The following is a 22,188-nucleotide window of genomic DNA, read 5'->3' on the forward strand; positions in this document are numbered from 1 at the left end:
TAACTCACTCAGGATGATACTTTCTAGGACCTTCCATTTGCCTAAGAATTTCAGGAATTGTTTTTAATAGCTGAGTAGTACTCCATTGTGTAAATGTACCACATTTTCTGTATCCATTCTTCTGTGGAAGGACATCTGGGTTCTTTCCAGCTTCTGGCTATTATATGTAAGGCTGCTATGAATATAGTGGATCATGTATTCTTGTTGTATGTTGGAGCATATTCTGGGTATATGCCCAGGTGTAGTATAGCTGGGTCTTCAGGTAATACTATGCCCAATTTTCTGAGGAACTGCCACACTGATTTCCAGAGTTGTTATATCAGCTTGCAATCCCACCAACAATGGAGGAGTGTTCCTCTTTCTACAGCATCTGCTATCACCTGAGTTGTTTTTTTCTTAGCCATTCTGACTGGTGTGAGGTGGAATCTCAGGGTTGTTTTGATTTGCATTTCCCTGATGACTAAGGATGTTGAACATTTCTTGAAGTGCTTCTCAGCCATTCAAGTTTTCTTACTTGAAGAATTCTTTGTTTAGTTTGGTACCCCATTTCTTAATAGAGTTATTTGATTTTCTGAAATCTAATTTCTTGAGTTCTTTGTATACATTGGATATAAGCCCTCTATAGGTTGTAGGATTGGAAAAGATCTTTCCCAATCTGTTGGCTGCCATTTTGTCCTATTGACAGTGTCCTTTGCCTTACAGAAGCTTTGCAATTTTATGAGGACCCATTTGTCAGTTCTTGATATTAGAGCATAGGCCATTGGTGACCTGTTCAGGAACTTCTCCCTGTGCCCATATGTTCGAGGCTCTTTCCCACTCTCTCTTCTATTAGTTTCAGTGTATCCAGTCTTATGTGGAGGATCTTGGTCCAAATGAACTTGAGCTTTGTACAAGGAGATAAGAATGGATCAATGTTGGGCCTTGGACGAGGTAACTCCATTTAACCTGCCACCTTCAGTCATGTAACACAGGTAGATGTCTCCACCTCCAGAGATTTAAATATTAATGAGTTATCTAAAGGCCAGAGGCATAGCTAATTAAATCATTCCCTCCCCCTTTTCCCCTCTCTATAAAATTAGGCTCCCCTGGCCTTTGGCAGGGGAAGAGCGTACCACTTACATCCATTTACCATGCCATGAACAATAAAAGCTTTGGAAAACCGGACTCCACGTGTCGCCTGATCTGCCACTGCCAGGTTCCCAGCCTTTGGAAACTTGAGCTGCCCACCACCAGCCTGGCGACTGTACCAATGCGAGACCCTCCACTGGCAGCGTGGGAAGCCCACCCGGGACCCTGATGCCAGACTCCCTCTTCCCCCAGCCCATGAGATTTCTTCCCCACAGATCAATTTGCAGTCTTCTACATTCTGACCTCTACTTCAACCAGCACCACTTGTTGAAAATGGTGTCTTTTTCCTTTGTCAAAGATCAAATGACCATAGGTGTGTGGGTTCATTTCTGGGTTTTCAATTCTATTTCATTGATCTTACTGCCTGTTTCTGCAATACCTTGCAGATTTTAATCACTATTTCTTTGTAGTACAGCTTGAGGTGAGGGATGGTGATTCCCCCAGTAGTTCTTTTATTGTTGAGAATAGTTTTTGCTATCCTGGATTTTTTATTATTCCCAATGAATTTGCAAATTGCTCTTTCTATCTCTATGAAGAATTGAGTTGGAATTTTGATGGGGATTACATTGACTCTGTAGATAGTTTTGGGCAAGATGGCCATTTTTACTATATTAATCCTGCCGATCCATAAGCATGGGAGTTCTTTCCATCTTCTGAGTTCTTCAGTTTCTTTCTTCAGAGGCTTGAAGTTCTTGTCATACAGAAATTGCTTGGTTAGATACATACTGAAAGAGTTAAAAAATTTAAAACTCTCCACAGATGGAGTCAAGAGTGCAGATCAGCTTGTTCTGTGCTCTGGGTCCTAGGAAACTAGCTATCCACAAGACAAAATAAATAAGATAAGAGTTCCGAGCTGGGAGTTCAGACCAGCGTGCCTATTCACCCTGGATACCAGGAACTAAAAGCTGACCATAAGATAGATTGAATAGGATTTGAGCTGGGAGCTCAAGTAGCATGCCTGTCCACCCTGGATACCAAGAACTTGGTTGACCACAAGATAGATGTCTGATTACATATAGGCTCTTAGAGAATAGTCTGTTCCTTGTACCCTGTCACAAACTGAATAATGGGCTGGGACTTTCCACAGGTGATCTCCAATAGCCCTCCTTTACTCCCCCTGGGTTGCGGTTTCCCCCCTGAGTTGTGATTTTGGGTTTTAAATTCTCTCTGTTTCCAAAGCCCCGGGGTCAGACCCCACTGCCCCTGCATGGGTCATGGGTCTTGACCTCGGTATACTGACTAAAATATGCCTCTTGCTGATTGCAACAAGTTTGGTATCTTGCAGTTAATGGGTAGCCGTAAATTCCCGAGGCTCGGGTGAGGTCCTCCATTCGTGGAGGCCTTACATTACCAAGGTATTTTATATTATTTATGACTATTGTGAAGGGTGTCATTTCCCTGATTTCGTTCTCAGCCTGTTTACCCTTTGAGTATAGGAAGGCTACTGATTTGTTTGAATACATTTTGTATCCAGCCACTTTGCTGAAGTTGTTTATCAGGTTTAGGAGTTCTCTGGTGGAAGTTCTGTTGCATACTTAAGTAAACTATCATATCATCTACAAATAGTGATAGTTTGACTTCTTCCTTTCCTATTTGTATCCCTTTGATTTTCTTTTGTTGTCTAATTACTCTGACTAGGACTTTGAGAACTGTATTGAAAAGATAGGGAGAAAGTGGGAAGCCTTGTCTAGTCCCTGATTTTAGTGGGATTGCTTCAAGTTTCTCTCCATTTAGCTTGATGTTGGCTACTAGCTTGCTGTATATTGCTTTTACTATGTTTAGGTATGGGCCTTGAATTCCTGATCTTTCCAAGACTTTTACCATGACAGGGTGTTGGATTATGTCAAATGCTTTCTCAGCATCTAGTGAGTTGATCATGTGTTTTTTTTTTTTTTTCCTTTGAGTTTGTTTATATGGTGGATTATGTTGATGGATTTCCATATATTGAACCATCTCTGCAATCCTAGGATAAAGCCTACTTGATCATGATGGATGATTTTTTTTTTTTTTGATGTGTTTTTGGTTTCGGTTTGTGGGGATTTTATTATTTTTGCATCTATATTCATAAGGAAGATTGGTCTGAAGTTCTCTTTGTTGAGTCTTTGTGTGGTTTAGGTATGAGTGTAATTGTGTCTTCATGAAACAAATTGAGTAGTGTTCCTTCTGTTTCAATTTTGTGGGGGATATTTCTTAATTATACCTTCTGAAGTGAGAAACCCTTTCTGAACCTTGATCTTTTAAGATGTTCAGATCCACCTTTGAGCCGGGCTATAGATTCTTTTGACAGCCTACATATATAAAGGACATTGAACAGGGTAGTGTTTTTGAAATTTGTAGTTGCTCTACTTTTTTTTTTTTTTTTAATAAAACAAAGGTGATTTGTTTGTTTGTGTTTTTAAACTGGCATTAGTAAGTACTTATTTCTTCTCTGAAATAAGTACTTCTGAAGATCAGCTGTAATATCCTGCAACATGAAATCAACCAATCCTTGATTTTTCAAATTTCCCTTGGCTAACAGCCTTTATTAGGACATTCTATTAAATACCCTTTCTATACACATAGAGAGATTCATTCTCTGGAGGATCTGAGATATGTTTATCTAGAGAACCTGTACTACTCCAACTGTGTTTTTTCTTCACTTTGCCACTGAGGAAGATGTGCTGGCTAACAATAGTGCACTGCAGTATTTCCCTTATGTTTCTGGGTTTTCTTCAGGGCTGTTTGATACCTATCATCTGGTGAAAGGGAGCTGCAGTTTCCCAGAGCCCACCATGAAACCACAAAACAAAACTCTTGTTTCCTAAAATGCCTCTTGATTGTTAAAAGCCAGGCATCCTTCCACTTGGGGGCCAACTGCATGGCTGTTGGAGGACCAAATTTCGCAGGTAGGAAGCTTGTAGCCTGGATCAACTCTCTGCGGAACCCAAATTGTGAGCAGACAGCTTGTCTCCTGGATCAATTCTCCAACCAAATTGTGGGCGGACACACGTGGCGAACCTTACCTGCAGCGCCAACATCGGGCCAGACAGGAGTCAGTATAGAGTGTGTGTGTGCACGAACGGAAGCAACCCCATTTTTGCTATCTGTTTGTTGTTATTCATAAATAAATAAGCTAATCAGACCTTTCCTCCAGGTTAGAGACTCTCTCATTGCCTGTGTACGCGGTGGCGATTTTGCGACAGTTTACAGCGTTTCGCGACAAGGAATTACGGTAAGATCCACTGGCCAATCAAGGCTTCCAGGAAGACCTGCCAGTCAGACAGAGAGGCGGGTGATTCCGGGTGCTGTTCGTTCTGCAAGTCGCTGTACCTGTGCAGATTTGAATGGTTCTCTGTGTCCTGCACTGAACTCTGCTGTTGGGTGCTGTGAGGGGACCTCAGGGAAGCTCTGAAATTGAGACATGGTGAGCCCAGGATCACTGCCCACAGTGGGTAGGGGCAGGCGGCTGAGAAGTGGGAGCTAGGGTGGTGGATCCTTTCTGGGGCTGGATGGGAAGCATCAGCCAGATGTGACCACCTTTGAGGTGATTCTGAATCTGCCCAAAACATTTGGACCAGTTGCTTTCTTGTAGAAACACGGGTGGTTTCTTTGACTCTGCAGCACGTGTGTGCAAACCCCTTTGTCTTGTATACTATACATTAAGAAGACAGGAATAAATCTCACAGGTTTGATTTCATACATTGCTTGTTTTTGGTTTGTTTAGATTTTGTTAATTTTTTGCTGCAGTTTTTTATATTTTTTATATTTTATATGTTTAGTGTTTTTATTATTATGTGGCGAAGGGAATTTTTGGTCCATTCTGTATGGCATTTTGGATGTTTCTTGTACCTTAATAGGCATTTTCTTCTTTAGTTTAGGAAAGTTTTCATTTATTATTTCATAGAAAATATTTTCTAGATCTTTGAGCTGATATTCTCTTCTATTCCAATCATTTGTAGTTTCGACTTTCTCATGTATTGCAGAATTTGTTTTTGTTTAGTGCCAGGAACCTTGTAGAATTCATGTTTTTTTTTTTTTTTTTTTTTTGACTAATGTATTTGTTTTGTTCTGTTAATCTTTAATGCCTGGGATTCTCTCTTCCTTTCCTGTTCTGTGGGTGAACCTTGCCTCAGTAGTTGTCAGTATACAGGCAATTTCAATGGTCTGCTATTAGGGACTTAACAAATGGTTAAGTCATTCCCTGCCTCCATCACCTGCTGCTGTTGTCATGTGTGCTTTATACACATGGACCACCAAATACTCTCTATTTTGTTCCCTGTCTCTGTTCTGTGCACATGCCCCCTGTCTATTCTCTTTCTTTACCTTCATTGCTCTCTCTCTCTGCTTTCTGTCTGTCTACCTGTCTGTAGGTCCTCTTCTGTGCCTCTATCCCTTCCCCCAAGTTCTAAACCCTTGCCCTTTTGTACCATATCCGATCCATTTTCTAATTTCTCAGGACCTGTTGTGATAGAGAGCTTGGATTTCTTGGTGACATATTTTTTGGCTGTTATTTATTATATTCCTATTCTGGCATCTAGGCCTCTGGGTTTGAAGTGTTTATTGATCTAGATACTGGTTTCTAGATTTGTCTTGTTTGGGCAGCAGGAGTTTTGTTCCTAGGTTACAGTTTGATGTCTAGATTTTCAGAGAGTGTTGCCTCTTTTATTGACCTGTTTGGTGGGTACTTTCAAGAGGGAATGCTTGTTACTGTTGAAAGCTGGGAGATGTGGCAGACAGGAAGAGATAATCTTAGCAATCCCAAATGGACAGTCAGGAGAGAGGATTAGCTGCCTCTGTTGTATAGTATAGTACTAGGGGGCAACTGTGAAAATTGTATCTGGGATGACAAATAGTGTGGTAGATCTCTGGAAAGCTAACCTTGTGTCTTTTCAGGCATGGTATGTGGTTGAACAGGTGTGTCTGATGAAGTGGGGGCTCAGACACAGGGATCAGGCAGGAAAGGAAGGGCATGTGGGGATTGTCTGTGGTATCTATAGGAGGCATGCACAGGGGGAGAGGAAACTTCCACCAGTATTCTCTTCAAATGGTAAGGGCAACTGATATGAGTGTTTGAAGTAATAGTGGGGTAAGTCTTTGGACAGAGTACCTAGTCTACTGGCAGGTATGGCTTTTAGTTGAACAGGAGTATCTGCCGATAATAAGGGGCTCAGACAAAAGAAGAGTTTATAAAGCCCAACCAATTCTTCTTTTGAGAGTGCACAAAGTCCACTTGAGCAAACATTCTATGACAAACCACCCTTATCAATAGCCAGTCAAAGTATGACAGCAAGGTCAAGCTACATATAGATAACTAATACACTTTACAGAAAAAAAGTTAGCCTACCCATCATGGTTGTCAGATGATTTTGCCCCCTTGTTTGATTCCTGTAAATTGTGTCAGACATACAGTTTCTAAAATATTAAGTTGCTGACATGTATGTTAATGCCCCAATCTTGCTGTTACTACAATAAATACCCAGCACCCCTATATTTGGTCTCTCAGTTTGGACTTGATGTGAAATTGACTGGTGAGAGTCCTCGTTACTGAGCTCATAATAAATACATTTGTGTGTTTGCATTGCAAAGACTTTGGGGTCTTTGTGACTTGGGCATAAAATCTTACTGCATAGACTGGAACCTCAAGACCCTCAGTTCTTCCAAATGCAGGGTCGAAAGGCAAGTGTTAAAGAAGTGTCATTGTTGTTGTGTCAGTGTCTCGTTTGTCAGATTTGTGTCTGTGTGCTTTGGTTTAGGATTTTTCTTCAGTATTTGTGGAAGGAGATGACTAAAGGAACATGGAACCACAGTACAGTGGATGCAAAGGAAAATCATAACCACAAAGAGCTTGAAAGATGCTTCAGAGCCTGGCATAGTGAATGTTGTGCCCCTGGTCTTAATTGCTGAGAAGGTTGGAACAGATTTGGAACCCTGATACATGACTCACAGTTGCCATCCTGTCTTCATTTTCTCCTCTGTCCAAGTAGAGGAATCTGCTGGGTAGCGTTTAGCGTCCCCTTGTGGCTGTCTATTGTGTGTGGCACATTATTCTGTGACTCAGAGAGGAAATGACCCAATCAATTTAGTTACTAACTCCCCCACCACCACCTTGGTTCAAATCCTTCTTACCAAGAGGACCTTGACTCACTGTATTGCCTATGACAGAAAGCTCTTTGAGACAGCATCCAGGGCAAAATCAGACTCTCCCTACCCTGTTTTACAGGGTGGAAAGAACAAAGACCTCATTTTCCCCCTCCTGATCAACACTGTTTCCAGTCCATATTTGAATTTGTAGTTTTGAATTTGGAGCTGTCAGTAGATGGCAGGTTGTTCTTCCTTCATTGCAACAACGTTAGAATAACTTCCTTGGCTCCTCAGTCCTGTTTCCAAGTCTGTGGGGCAATCTGCTTCTCTGTTAATCTTCCAGCTGCTTTAGCCACCTCTTTTGTCGCACTGACCTGGGTATCCAGGGTTAAAGACACCTCACTCCTTGGCAGCACAGCCTCTGATCTTCCCATTCCAGTGTATCCTTCCCTGCTCAGAGCCAGGTGCCCTTCCCGTTTTGTCCTGGCTCAGCCACAACTCCAAGTCCCTCATATGGTGGTATGGCCTCCTGTAATTGATATGGTTAGATCATTGGTTTTGTGTTTTTACAGCTTCCTCATTTATTATTGTCTCTGTGTAATACTTGTCTTAAGTTCTCAACATTTCAGAGCTACAGTCGTCTGAAGGAGCCTCAATTGAGGGTGTGTGCTCATCAGAATAGCTGATTGCTATGTCTGTGAGACATTATATTGATGACTGATTGGGAAGGCTCTTCCACTGAGGGTGGCAATATCCCTAAGCACATGGGCCTGAGCTGGATGAGAGAGCTAGGTGAGCACTGGGCAGTGACCAAGCAAGAAAGCAAGCCAGGAAACAGTATTTGTCCATGCGTTTTGCCATCACTTTCTAATCTAAGCTCCCAAAATGATGGACTGTTATCTGACAGAACCATGTATACCAACCATTTATTACCTGAGATGCTTTTGCTGAAAGGATTCAATGACAACAGCAGAGTAGCAATTAGAACAACAACAACAAAATGGTATCAAAATGCGATTATGCTGCTAGACAGAATCTATGTTCTCTTTTGAAGGAATGTGAAAAATATCAGAAATTGAGATGGCAAAAGTCATAGAAAGCTGGACATAGATCTTAACCGGTTGTTCTCATAGGACATGGAAGATTTCGGTGTTGACAGTAGTGCAGCCAAAGGTAGTTGAGGTCATGCTATTTCAGTGGAAAATAGACTCTGTGAAAACTTCAGCTAGAGGTCATTTGTGTGATATTTTGGCCAAAAATCTTTTTTACTTGTCTTATGCCCTAAGATATTGAGTAGGGCAAAATTTAAAAATACTATGCTGATTTACATATTTTTATTTTATTTATATGTATTGTTCACTTTTCCCATTTATTTATATATTCAATTATATTTCAATTACTACCCACTCCTGATTCCATCTGCCACAGTACCTCATCCCTGACTCCTCTTTTCTCCCTAGGGAGGATGGTGACCACTTGAGTATCCCCCAGTCGTGGCATGTCAAGTCTCTGCAGGGTTAAGCACATCCTCTTCTACTGAGGTCAGACAGGCCAGCCAAGTATAGGGAACAGTTTGGACAGACAGGCAACAGCTTAAGGGACATCCCTCATTCCAGTTGTTAGGGAACCCATGTGAAGACTGAGTTGCACATGTAGTGCACATATCCTGGTGACCTCTGTTCATCCTGTGTGTACTCTTGGTAGGTGACTCAGTCTCTGAGAGTCTCCAAGAGTCTAGGTTAGTTAATTCCAATGGTCTTATGCACTTTCTGTTCCTTCAGAGGCCCTCAATCATATCTGCAACTCTTCCAAAAGACTCCCTGAGCCCTCTCCAATGTTAGGCTGTGGGTCTTTGCATCTGTTTCAGTCAGTTGCTGGATAAAGACTCTAAGAGGACAATTATGCTAAACTACTGTCTGCAAGTATAACAGAGCATCTTAACTAATGTCAGGGATTGGTGCTTGCCTATGGGATGGGTCTCAAGTTGGGCAGGGTATCATTGGGCCAATCCCTCAGTTTCTGCTCTGTCTTTGTGCCTGCATTTCTTGTAGACAGGTCAAATTTTGGGTGGAAAGGTTTTTGGTTTGCTTGGTGTCCTTAACTGTCCATTGGGGGTCCTGCCTGGCTGCAGGATCCATGTCTCACTGCTATGCATCTCAGCTAAGTTCATCCCATAGATTCCTTGGTGCTCTCCAATTTGTGGTCTCTGGCACATCCTAAAGATGCCCCCACCTTTCCCCTCTCACCAACTACAGATTTTGATTCATATTTCTCACCCTCTGGCCCTCTCTTGGCTCTCACCACACCTGTTCCTGACCCTCTTTTCCCTTTCTTATATGCTCTCCTATCCAGTTCTCTTTCTTCCATCTGCCTCCCATGACTGTTTTAATTCCTCTTCTGAGTGAGATTCAACTGTGCTCATTTGGGCCTTCCTTCTTGTTTAGCTTCTTTGGGCCTATGGAGTGTAGCATGAATATCCTGTACTTTCTGGATAATATTCACTTATAAGTGAGTACATACATGCATGTCCTTTTAGGTGTGGGTTACCTCACTCAGGATGATAGTTTCTAGTTGTATTCATTTTCCTACAAAATTCATGATGTCCTTGTTTTTATAAATGAATAGTTTCCCATTTTGTAAATGAATCACATTTTTCTTTGTCGGTATTTACTTTAGAAATATTTGGATTCTTTCTAGTTTCTAGCTGTTATAAATAAAATGGCTATGAACTTAGTGGAGCACATGCCCTTGTGGGTATATGACTAAGAAGGTACCCTAAGTGTAACACTTCATCTTGCTAAGACTTAAATGAATGGAAGGAGTAGGAAAAGTGTTTCCTAGTCCCAGGAAAAAACTTTAAATAAAATCTGCTGCAACTGTTGTCTAAGAGATGCAGGGTCTATCAACTTAGAAGCCAAGCTTGACAGGATCATCTATATTGTGCTGCTTCTTGAAACTGAAAAATGGAAAATTCAAGGTCATGGATTCTTCATTTGTGGTTTCAGTTTAGCACTATTCCAGTCATCTTTTGGCAGAGTCAGTACCTCAGTGAGGAATCAGTGACAGTTCATTGCATTGAAGTTGTAAGGATGATGCTTGAGTTGCATTTTGAGACCACAACTTGTTGAAATGCCATTGATACATGCATACAGGGAGAAGAAGTACCCAAACTGAGAGATGTATGAAAACTTACAGGAATAGAGCCATCTAATCCTTTAGAAAGTGAAGTCCAATGTGTCTGAGACAAAGCTATAGGATTTGGTGTTTGCCCTCCTGTGTTTCTTGCCTTGGTCCAATCTTCTCTTCCTATGTGCACATTCCTATCAATTGGAATGGGAAGGGGTATTCTGTGCCATTGTATGTTAGAAAGATATAACTTGCTTTCTAATTTTACAAGATGAGGCTTTCAAGATATTGCCTTGAGTGTCAGAAGAGGCTTTACACATTGTACTATGTCTGAGCTCCTACAGACTATTAGGATCATCGAAGACTGAATGCATTTTCATCACAGGATGAACATGAGCCTATAGTGTTCAGGGTCAGAATGTAGTTGATTGAAACAAAAAGTTTCTAGATAGGATGATGTCTCTGAACAATTTTCTGTCCTGTCTGGCTTTCTTTGTGGAGCTTGTGGAAGCTCTTGTAGGAGAAACCTTTCCAGATTCCTTTAGGATACTCTGTTATGCTCCCACACAGGAGCCTTGCATAATTGTCCATTGTGAAGCTCCATCCAGCAGCTGACTGAACAGATGCAGAGAACCACAGTGAATGTGCCTTGGCGACTCTTAAGGAAGAGTTTAGAGAGGAAGGATTTAGGCCCTAAAGAGGATAGGAACTCCACAGGAAGACCAATGGACTCAACAAACCTGGACCCTTGGGGAGACTCAGAGACTGAGTCACCAACCAAATAGCATACACAAGCTGGACTAAGGGGGAGAGGGTAGTGTATAGTGTTGCGGTAAATCTCTAGCCCATTGAAGTCCAGTCAAGGAAGACACAACTCAATTAATTACAAATGAATGCTGCAAGCCTAGATTGGGCAGATTTACCAGCTAAGAGAGCTCTTACAACTTGCAGTTTCCTAGGTCATGATCTTCTCCATCTTCTCTCCTTCCCCCAACTGCCAACTCCCAACGGCTCTTCTCGCTCTTATCACTCTTCCCCTGCCTCTGGCTCCTCCCACTCCTCTTCTACTGCCCAATCACTGGATCTAGCCTTTACTTAACAAATTTGATTGGACAGAAGGTTCACAAGATTCACTCCTCCTTCGCAGCCCCTCCCAGGGGTGGAATTGCCATGACAACAAGAGGCTAGGGCTATCCACAACATTTCCCCCATTTTGTCCAATTAAAAAACTCTTTTCTCTTACATTTCCCCCTTTTTGTCCAATTAAAAAACTCTTTTCTCTCAGATATTCAACCTTGTGACAATCATAAAGATTTCTAAAGTAAACAGAACCATCCACCCCAACATAAGGAACTGGGACAATGATCTCCTTTTGTCTGCTTCCTACTGAATTGGGGCGAAGAATTCCCATCTGGGGGCCCAAAGGGAAATAGGAAAATAGGCTTAGTCAAAGGAAAGCTAGCTGGCATCATTTGCCTTGAAGTCACTATGTACTAAGAAAGGTCATAGCTTAGCTGACACCATGACTGTGACAGTCAGAAAGGCTGGACAGGCAAGCTAGCTGTTCTGGAAAAGTTCTGGAAGCAAGTCCTTAAAAGAAGCAGCTTCGATGTAGTTGCAATAGAATCAAGCACGAAGCTGGAATAGAAGGTCCCGGAGACTCAGCATCCCCGAGTATGAATCTTGCAAGGGCTGTGTTTCTCTTCTTTCATCCTGTAACATATAAAGCTTAAAAGCAGCAGGTAGTTTTATAAAGACATTCACATGGAGCATCTAGGGCATACAGCTTAGTCAATGGAGATTAGTTTAGGTTAGTTTGATCACTTAATCAAACTATAATATAACTTTATATACATGCCCTCATAAAGGATGGCATGCATTAAGTATGAGAAATTAGTACCCACTTAAATGTTCTTGGCTTTATATAGACATTTTAGTCCCAGCCAGTTAAATCCATATAAGAGACATAAACAACACCATATATACATCACCCATTTGGTTGGTTGTGTTAGTCTCCCTTTTCTTCTGTGTCAAGAGGTCTTCAGGGGGTCTCCCTTTGTCATTTCTGATCATTATCAACTTGGAAGGAACCCACAGTTTTTCTATTCCTGTGGAAACATAAACATAACCTCTCCCCCAGCGTAACACATTTCCCACTTTCCATTCTGATGTAAAAATATCCTTAATATAAACAGGTTGATTTAGTTCAGTAGTTTTTTCCACCATCCAATGTCTCTCAGCGTCTGTGGTGCTTTGTTCATTAGCATTCAAAAAATTTACGGTTAATAATGCAATATGTAACCTATCTTTGGGGGTTCTTATTGATTCCTTTTGCCTATTAAGCATCTCCTTTAGAGTTTGATTAGATCTCTCCATTTTTAGGCACTCTTCCTTCTTCTGCTCAAGAGCAATTTCTAAGGTCTTGAGCCATGAGTCCTTTTTTAGTCCTGAGAAAACCAGGGAAGAAGCATGCTCTTTGAGATCCAAGAGAGAAGTCTCCTTCTCTGAGAGGTCTCCTTGCAATAGACTGACTTTTCTTTCAAGTCTTTAAGATCTTTTTTGTAGGTATCAATCTCCTCTTGCTTCTCTCGCTCATCTCTGTCCCACTGCTCCTTTAAAAGTTCAATTGTCTGCTCTTTGTCTGCAAGAGCCTCCTTCAGCATTGTCAGAGATGTGTTCATGTTAGTCATGTCCACCTGCAGAGACTTGACTTGCTCTTTTAAGATGCTCATCTGCTTCTCTTTATCTCTTAGTTGTTCCTGAAGATTTTCTATCTTCTTCTGGAGAACATTGACTTTCCGCTCCTTCACGTCCAGCACGTCCTTGAGGTCGTGTATCTCTCCAGTTTGTGTGCCCTTCTCCTCAGTCATATCTGGTCTCAGAACATCTGTTTTTGAAGCAGTGACATTTAATTGTCCTGAGGAAGAGAATTCTCCCTTTCTGGCATTGGGGCCTGCAAGAGGCCCCCCTGGAAGTTTTTTGGCAGGGCATTGCCCCATTTGTCTGTTGTTGCTCTACATTCCCTAATCAGATGTCGGCCTTTGCCACATCTTTGACATATTCCAGAAGGCCTAGGCCCCCATTTTGTATTATCTTTATTTGTTCTACAACCATTTCTGATGATTGCATTTACCACAATTTAAATGACCCCATTTACCACAATTAAAACATTTGAAATCTTGGGTCATCTCTAGGTTTCTAGTTGCAACTTTTCCTATTACCATCATATCAGCTGAGTGAGATTCAACATCAGCTGTGTATCTAATCCACTCATCAATTGATGCTGACCTTGCCTTCAGTGGTCTGATTATTTTCTTGCATTCAGCAGTTGCATTTTCAAAGGCTAAAGACTCAATTATTGCCTTTCTTACTACTGAATCTGATACACTCTTTTTGACAGCTGAGGTTAGCCTTTGTAAAAAGTCAGGGAAGGTTTCTTTTGGACCTTGTATGACTTGAGTAAATGGTTCAAGTCTCTTCCCGGATTCTGCAACTTTGTCCCAGGCATTTAAGGCTGACAATCTACACAATGCCAGAGTTTCTTCATCATATACAGCCTGCACCTCTATTTCAGCAAAGCGACCTTCACCAAACAATTGGTCTATGGAAATCTCTCTTCCCCTGGCTCTATTTTGTCGTGCTATCTCCCTTGCCTCATCTCTCCACCATGCAACCCATTGTAAATTTGCGGCAGGTTCTAACATAGCTCTTGCCATATCTTTCCAGTTTTGGGGAAATATTCTATTTTTAATAGCCCAAGAAGTCAGAATTTGTTTTACAAATGGTGAGTGCATTCCAAAATTAGTGACACTTTCCTTAAATTTTCTCAGATCTAACACATCCACAGGTTGCCATTCAAATTCCTCATAACCCCGCGGGTAAACAATGTTTGGAGGTCTTTGTTATACAGTAACCGGATAGACCAAAGTGTGTTTTCTAATAATTCTTGGTTGATTTTCTCTATTTACTTCTGTTTTTACCTCAGTATTTTCCTCAACTGAAAATTTAAATTCCTCCCTTAAGGTTTGTATACATGCTTCATATGTTTCTTTATATTGTAATTGTTTCCATTCCTCATTATTTTCTATCTGTTTCTCCATCTGATCTGTGAGCTGTTGTATGCTCTGTTTGATCATCTTTTCTAGCTCCTGTCTCCCAGTTTCATTTTCACCTTTCTGTTCCTGTAACTTTTGTTCTAAGCCCTGCTTCCATTCCTCATTATTTTCTATCTGTTTCTCAATCTGATCTGTGAGCTGCTGTATCTTCTGTTCGGTTATCTTTTTAATCTCCTGTCTCCCTCTTTCATTTTCATTTTTCTGTCTCTTATTCTGATCTATAATTTCTTGTGTCTTCAATTCTACTATTTCCTCTAAGCCTTGTCGCCAAGTCAAAAGCTTCTCTTTCTGAAGTTCATGTTGCTCTATAATTTCCTGTAACTTCTGTTTTAAGCCCTGCTTCCATAATCTTAATTTCTCATTATTTTCTTTATGTTGTATTTGCTTCCATTCCTCGTTTTTTTTTCTATCTGTTTCTCAATCTGATCTGTGAGCTGCTGTACCAAAAGTTCTATTGTTTCTTGTAATCTCTTTTCCAAGGCAAAGAATTTTTTATCTAGAGCTTTGTCTTTTGAGAAGGCATAGTATATCAAAAAAATAAATATTGCAATACTGAAAAATAATAAAGTGTTCCCTAAATTGATTTCTGTCAAACCATTTGAAATATCATCATATAAATCCCAAAAGCTATCCATTGTTTTTGTCATCTTTAAGTATCAAAATATGTTTCTTTTTTATATTAAAAAATTACCTGGTCTGGAGCCCTCAATTCACTGTTTCTACCTGAAAACTACCTCGCAAGCAGTTATGTTCTAGGATCACTAGTTCCTCCTTACAATTCATTACTATAACGTTTATCTATTTATCTGTTTGGCTCTCTTGACTTAGAGCAGCCTGCAATTTACTCCTCGCATCTTTAAAACCTTTTCCATCTATTTATCTGTTTCTATTCACTTATTTCTTGCTCCATTTTCGTTACTCAACATTTTTTTCTTTTTTTTTTTTTGTTTCTAGAATAATTTATATATTCATTATTACCCTGATCACTGTCCCTATAAGAGGTCCCCTGCCCTCACAAAGTCCCTCCCCCCAGACTCTTCTGTTTTTCCTTTGAGATGGTGTGGGCTCTTTGGGTATCCATACACCATGGTACATCAACTCTTCTGGGTTAAGTGCATCCTCTCCCAATGAGGCCAGATATGGAAGCTCAGTTAAGGGGACAGATTCCAAAGATAGGCAACAGCTTTAGGGATAGCCCCTGCTACAGTTGTTGGAGGACCCTCATGAAGACTGAGCTGCATATCTGCTACATATGTGCCAGGGGCCTTAGTCCAGCCTGTGTATGCTATTTATGATAAACATTTATATTACTAGTATTTTCATCTGTCCATTTGTCCATTAAACATGCATTCCCTTTTAATAAAATTTTATCAATGTTGCAGTTTAAACTGGTTCTTTGTGTTTCTGCAAGATGAATACAGAACTGCAGTGAATGTATAAGTCTTTGTAGAAACTTCAGTAAAGAACTGTGAGTTCTCTCTATCATTTTTGTTTCTTTCACTGAACTTTGCAGGAAAGCAAAGGTTTTAATACATAACTTTTTGCTGTCCTGGAGCTCATTGCATAGAACATGCTGGTATTGAATTCAATGACATACACCTGCCTGTGCCTCTGGGATTAAAGACATGAGCAAATACACCCAACTTCTTCATCATTTCTGTAGTTAGTAATTTTTATTACAGTTTTTCTGATGTTTGCTCAGTAATGTTGATCTGTTTTCCCCCTGCATCTCCCTCTCAATTGCCATTTGTGTTGCAAGGCTATATCCTATTCAAAGGATTCAGAAGCGACACAGGTGAACCTTATTTTTTAAGTTCCTTCTAAAATGACATGGTAATTGCATTATAACTTCTCTGTCAGGAAATAAGTGGAATAAGCACCTGAATTATATGATTATATTGTCTAGGAAGCATGCATTTACTTTATAGTGATGTCAGTATCATGCTTTGTGTTGTACACATGTATGGCATATTTTAGGATGCAGTGACTTATGATGATGTGCATGTGAACTTCACTGACGAAGAGTGGAATTTGCTGGATCCTTCCCAGAAGAATCTCTACAAAGATGTGATGCAGGAAACCTACTGGAACCTCACTGCTATAGGTAAGACTGTGAAATTTCTTTCACTTTTCAAAATAAAGGAACAAATGATTCTTAGTTATTGATGATCATCTGTTATTTAAATTTAGAACAAGGAAGGTTAAGCTGAATAAATCAGATTTAGTGCTGTGAATATTCACAGTAACTTGAATTTTGGCTAATTTCCAATACCGTATCATTCATTTTCTGGTACTGTGTTTTAGGTTACAGTTGGGAAGGTCATCATATTGAAAAACAACATCAAAGTTCTAGAAGACATGAAAGGTAATTTTCACGTGCAAGCTGATAAGAATATGCCTCTGAGGAAAATTTAATATGTTCTGGAAGCTCTAAAAGAAAGCAAGAGTATAAAATATCAGTCCTTTAAGTAGCTATGATTATAATATTCTCATAAAACCATATGCCTCAATGTCAGTTATCTGATTTATGTTTGTAAGGCATTCCTCTAAGAAAGAAGAGAAGGAAACAATGCCTTAAGAGATACCTTTATTTGATTTGAAGCTCCATTAGAGCTTTGCATGAAACTACCAATTTGTATAGTCTCATAATATTTAGATGTTGTATATTGAATAATGGTAAACATATATCTAAAACCTTCTAATAAGCAAATAGTGCATGGTACATTTGGTGAAACTCATATTCTTGCATTGACATTTCTAAGTTTATTGAGCGGTCAGTTCATGAGAGTGAAGAATGTTGTCGTAGAGAAACCTTAATCCATATACCACATGACCACAAAGAACAAAATATCAAATGGTGTGAATTCAATATGGAAACCTTTCACTTGTTCTTCTTTTTTTTTAATGGGTATATCAAGTGTCAGAAAGGATAAAATTATGTGAGCATAGGGATATTGAAAAAAGCAACATACCTCTTTCTACTCCAGAACAATGAGAAGATATGTAGTATTCTGCCTTTGGCAGACTTTCTGAATATGATAGACATTTGCAATTAATTGGTTTTCTGACATTACTGAGAACATCCCCAAGTCACACTGTAGAAAATCTCTATGGTTATTAGACGTTTTGAAATTCTTCCATTTGTCCTGGCTCATAGTGTTCCTGTGGTGTGATTCACACTACAGGAAAAACTAAGAAAGCAATCAGTGTTTTAATGCTCTGAGTTGTTCCATATTTCTTCATACATGTGAAATACATCTTATAGAAATTGCATATAGAAAAAGGATGTTATAAATGTGAGCCATGTATTAAATGCTCTTACCATCACAGATATTTTCAAAGAGGCAAAACAACCCACAGTGTGCGAGAACACCATGAACACCCAAAGTGATAAAACCTTATGATCTGATTATTCTTTATTATTAGACCAACAACAAAATTAATTCATATTGGTAAAATAATTTATCAGGGTAATGAATGTGGTAAAGTTTTCACATGTGACAATTATTGTTGCAGGCACAAAAGAAGTCATAGTGGAGAGAAACCGCATGAATGTAATCAATGTGGTAAAGCCTTTTCATGTCCCAGTCATCTCCAAAGACATAAAAGAACACATACTGGAGAGAAACCGTATGAATGTAATCAATGTGGTAAAGCCTTTTCATATCACAGTAGTCTCCAATATCATAAAAGAACACATACAGGAGATAAACCTTATGAATGTAATGAATGTGGTAAAACCTTTGCAATACCCAGTAATCTCCAAAGACATAAAAGAACACATACTGGAGAGCAATGTTATGAATGTAATCAGTGTGGTAAAGCCTTTTCATATCACAGTGGTCTCCAATATCATAAAAGAGCACATCGTGGAGAAAAACCTTATGAATGTAATCAATGTGGTAAAGCCTTTTCATGTCACAGTAGTCTCCAATGTCATAAAAGAACACATAGTGGAGAGAAACCCTATGAATGTAATCAATGTGGGAAAGCCTTTGCAAGACCCATTCATCTCCAAAATCATATAAGAACACATACTGGAGAGAAACCTTATGAATGTAATCAATGTGGGAAAGCCTTTGCAAGAACCAGTACTCTCCAAAGACATAAAAGTACACATACTGAAGAGAAACCCTATAAATGTAATCAATGTGGTAAAGCCTATTCAGAAGAGAAAACTCTCCAATATCATAAAAGAATACATACTGGAGAGAAACCCTATGAATGTAATCAATGTGGTAAAACCTTTGCAAGACCCAGCCATCTGCAATATCATAAAAGAACACATACTGGAAAGCAACGTCATGAATGTAATCAATGTGGTAAAGCCTTTTCATGTCATAGTAGTCTCCAAAATCATAAAAGAACCCATACCGGAGAGAAACCTTATGAATGTAATCAATGTGGTAAAGCCTTTTCATATCATAGTAGTCTCCAGTATCATAAAAGAATACATACTGGAGAAAAACCTTATGAATGTAATGAATGTGGTAAAGCCTTTGCAGTATACAGTAATCTCCAATATCATAAAAGAGCACATACTGCAGAGAAACCCTATGAATGTAATCAATGTGGTAAAGCCTTTTCCTGCCACAGTAGTCTCAAATATCATAAAAGAACACATAGTGGAGAGAAACCCTATGAATGTAATCAATGTGGGAAAGACTTTGGAAGACCCAGTCTTCTCCAAAGTCATAAAAGAATACATACTGGCGAAAAACCCTATGAATGTAATCAATGTGGTAAAGCCTATTCAGAAAAGAAAACTCTCCAGTATCATAAAAGAACACATAGTAGAGAGAAACTGTATGAATGAAATCAATGTGGTAAAGCCTTTTCATGTAACAGTAGTCTCTAATATAATAAAAGAATACATACTGGAGAGAAACTTTATGAATGTAATCATTGTATTAAAAGCCTTTCCATAAAGTTTTTGTCTCCAAAAACATAAAAGAACCTCTGTTAGAGAAAAACTTTGAATACAATCTATGTGCTAAAGCCTTTGCATGTCCTGCTAGTCTTGAAAACATAAATGATCCCATACTGAAAAGAAACTTCATGAATGTAATCAACATGGTAAAGACTTTTCACAACTTTATAGTCTCCAGTATTATAAAAAAAAACATGTACAACAAAGAAACCTTATGAATATAATCAGTGTTGTAATGCATTTGCAAGTCACAGTCATCTGCAGTAACATAAGAGATCACATACAAGAGAGAAACCACATTGTGCCCTTCCTGGCCTTGAGCTGTCTGAATAGACCTTGTTTATACTTGCAACTTCCTACAGGACCTTAACACCTAGGTGAATTCAGCTGCTTTGTTTACACTTTCAACACCTTACAGGACCTCAACACCTAGGTGAATCCATCTTCTTTGTTTACACTTGCAACTTGCTGCAAGAACTTTGAAGAAGAGACTGCCTGCTGAGCCTGCTTTGCAGCTGAAACAAAGAGTGGGCTCAGATGGGCTTTCCCTTTATATACAAGAGCTGAATATTAAACTTCGAGCCTTGATCAGGAAACTTTGTCTTGGCTCCATGTTTCTCTCCCCCCCTCCGTCTCATTTTCATTTCCAGCCTCCCTTTCAGGTGAACCCCATTCATCTGTGGCCACTGGTGGCTACAGGTGGCGATCAAATGAGGGACCTGAAAACAGGGGGACCCACTGAGGAACACTATCTTGGGAGAATCTCTACAGAAAACGGAAGAGGTAAGCAATGAACAGCATTGATGCTAGCACTAGTTATATTTTGGAGGCTGTGTTTGCAGGAAGTGTGTTTAAGTGAATATAGGCTAAGCCAAATAGTTATTGACCTGCCAACTTCACCTAGGGGGTGACAGTGAAATTTCCAGCAGAACCATAGGCCTTTGTCCGCAGCCTAAGAGCTGCCTTAGGTGAGAGGAGCAGGGTTCGGAGGAATTGGGGAAGATAAGAAAGCAGAGTAACTATCAACAGCTGCTGCTACACCTCCTAAGAAGGAGATGAAAAGTTGGACCTTGAATATGAGAGAAAGAATGGGTTTCAGAAAAGCAGTTGTCCTCTCTCCAGCTGTATTAGCAAAAGAGAAGGAAAATAAGCTATTCCAGAGCTCTTCTAGAAACAGGAGAAAATCAGGAGACATCTTGCTTTCTCTCTGCCTCCTACTGAAAAAATCCTTAGTTTTGGTTTCTCTGTCTATTGTCTCTCTTTGGTGCACCACTTGTCCATGTGTGTCAATTGTCTGTTAATGTTTTGTTGTTCAAATGATTGTTGTTCAGTGTTTCATGTTCAAAAGAAAAAATGGTTAAAACTTTATCTGCTGGCTATCCACCCCTTGATTTAGTTTAACTTGTTTAAAAGGCAGTCTCAATTTACACAACAAAAGCTGATAATTTACCCGGCACCTTGGCTGGGAGGAAGACACAGCAGGAGAAGCCATGCCTGGAGATGATTGTTTGCATAAGGTGCTCTTAAAGGGGCTAGCAGGTTTTTGGCTTCTATGATAAAGGGACTGATGGCTGCTTTTTTTTTCCTACAAAAATCTCTGTGACAGTGTTTATTGGGTTCAGCAAGTAACAAGGTGCTTTTCTCTTAAAATTAGAGGTAGAAAAAGTAAGAAAATTTTGTTTGGTCTAAATATATAAGATGTATATAGCCACTTTGGTTTTGTTTCTGACTGGTTTTAAAGGTATAAATATGTTCTGCAAGTATTGGCTATAGATTATTGGCTTATAAGTTATTGGGTATGATTAAAATTTATAACATTGGAAACAGAAACTTGGCGTAAAACTGGTAACTTGGGGTTGGAATCATTCAGAAACCAGATATATAAAAGATAAGATTTAAAACAATGTCTTTTTAATGAACTATTAAAAGCTGGACTATCATGCATTCATATATAAGAACTGGCAGCCAAACTTTGTAACATGAAAGTAATGCACTTGGTGTTGATTTTAGAGAGAATGGATTGTTTACATTGTTAAAAATTGGTTTTGTTTCCCAAAATTATTACTCTAATATTACTAATATTACTCTAATATTGCAGAAAAACTTTAAAATATAGTTAAATTGCCATGTTCTGTTGGCTGCAGTTTGCAGCTCAGATTTTTTGATTCACCCATGTTTATAGTTGAGAAGAGGATCGAGCAAGTAGAAATGAATAAAAGAGTTAAAAACAAAAGGGGGCATGGGATGGGGGTTTTCTAGGGAGGGGAAAGGGGGAAAGGGGATGGCGTCTGAAATGTAAATAAAATATCCAATAAAAAAGACAAAAAAAAAAAAGAGTTAAAAACAGCTGTAGCACAGTACAGGCCTGCTTCCCCCTTTATACAAGCTTTATTGGATACTGTGGTAGAAGCAAATTTAAACCCCCAAGATTGGAAAACTATATGTAAGGCTACTTTGTTAGGAGGAGATTACTTACTTTGGAGCTCTGAATGGCTTGAAACAAGTAAGAGAACAACCATGATAAATGCTCAGGCAGGTAATACAGATTGGGATATTAACATGTTTCTGGGAGAAGGTCAATATGAAGGTAATGTTAATCAGGTCAGGCTACCTGCAGGAGTGTACACACAGATTGCAATGGCTGCCCACCGTGCTTGGTATCAATTACCTACTAAAGGGGACCTCAGTGGGAATTTATCTGGTATCAAATAAGGCCCTGATGAGCCATTCCTTGAATTTGTGAATAGGCTGCTAAAAGTGGCTGGTAGAAATTTTGGAGACCGCCCCCCTCAGGCAGGAATTTATTTTGTTACACAATTGGCTTATGAG

The 22,188-nt window shown here is 39.5% G+C and overlaps 1 protein-coding gene across 1 annotated transcript; it reads left to right on the forward strand.

The window, feature by feature from the left end:
• Positions 1–4,383: 4,383 nt before the first annotated feature.
• Positions 4,384–21,786, forward strand: LOC117717667 (uncharacterized). Its single transcript, XM_076911162.1, has 4 exons — positions 4,384–4,531; positions 16,407–16,533; positions 16,734–16,794; positions 17,946–21,786. The coding sequence occupies exons 1-4, from the start codon at positions 4,529–4,531 to the stop codon at positions 19,243–19,245; spliced, it is 1,491 nt and encodes a 496-aa protein (XP_076767277.1). The 5' UTR covers positions 4,384–4,528; the 3' UTR covers positions 19,246–21,786.
• Positions 21,787–22,188: the final 402 nt, after the last annotated feature.

The sequence above is a fragment of the Arvicanthis niloticus genome, chromosome 12 (genome assembly GCF_011762505.2).
Source record: "Arvicanthis niloticus isolate mArvNil1 chromosome 12, mArvNil1.pat.X, whole genome shotgun sequence".
NCBI lineage: Eukaryota > Metazoa > Chordata > Mammalia > Rodentia > Muridae > Arvicanthis > Arvicanthis niloticus.

Excerpts from the sequence above, each read along its gene's own strand:
- LOC117717667 (XM_076911162.1), top strand. Across the intron at positions 16,534-16,733 it reads CTGGAACCTCACTGCTATAG|GTTACAGTTGGGAAGGTCAT; the intron begins GTAAGACTGTGA and ends ACTGTGTTTTAG. Across the intron at positions 16,795-17,945 it reads AGTTCTAGAAGACATGAAAG|GCACAAAAGAAGTCATAGTG; the intron begins GTAATTTTCACG and ends TTATTGTTGCAG.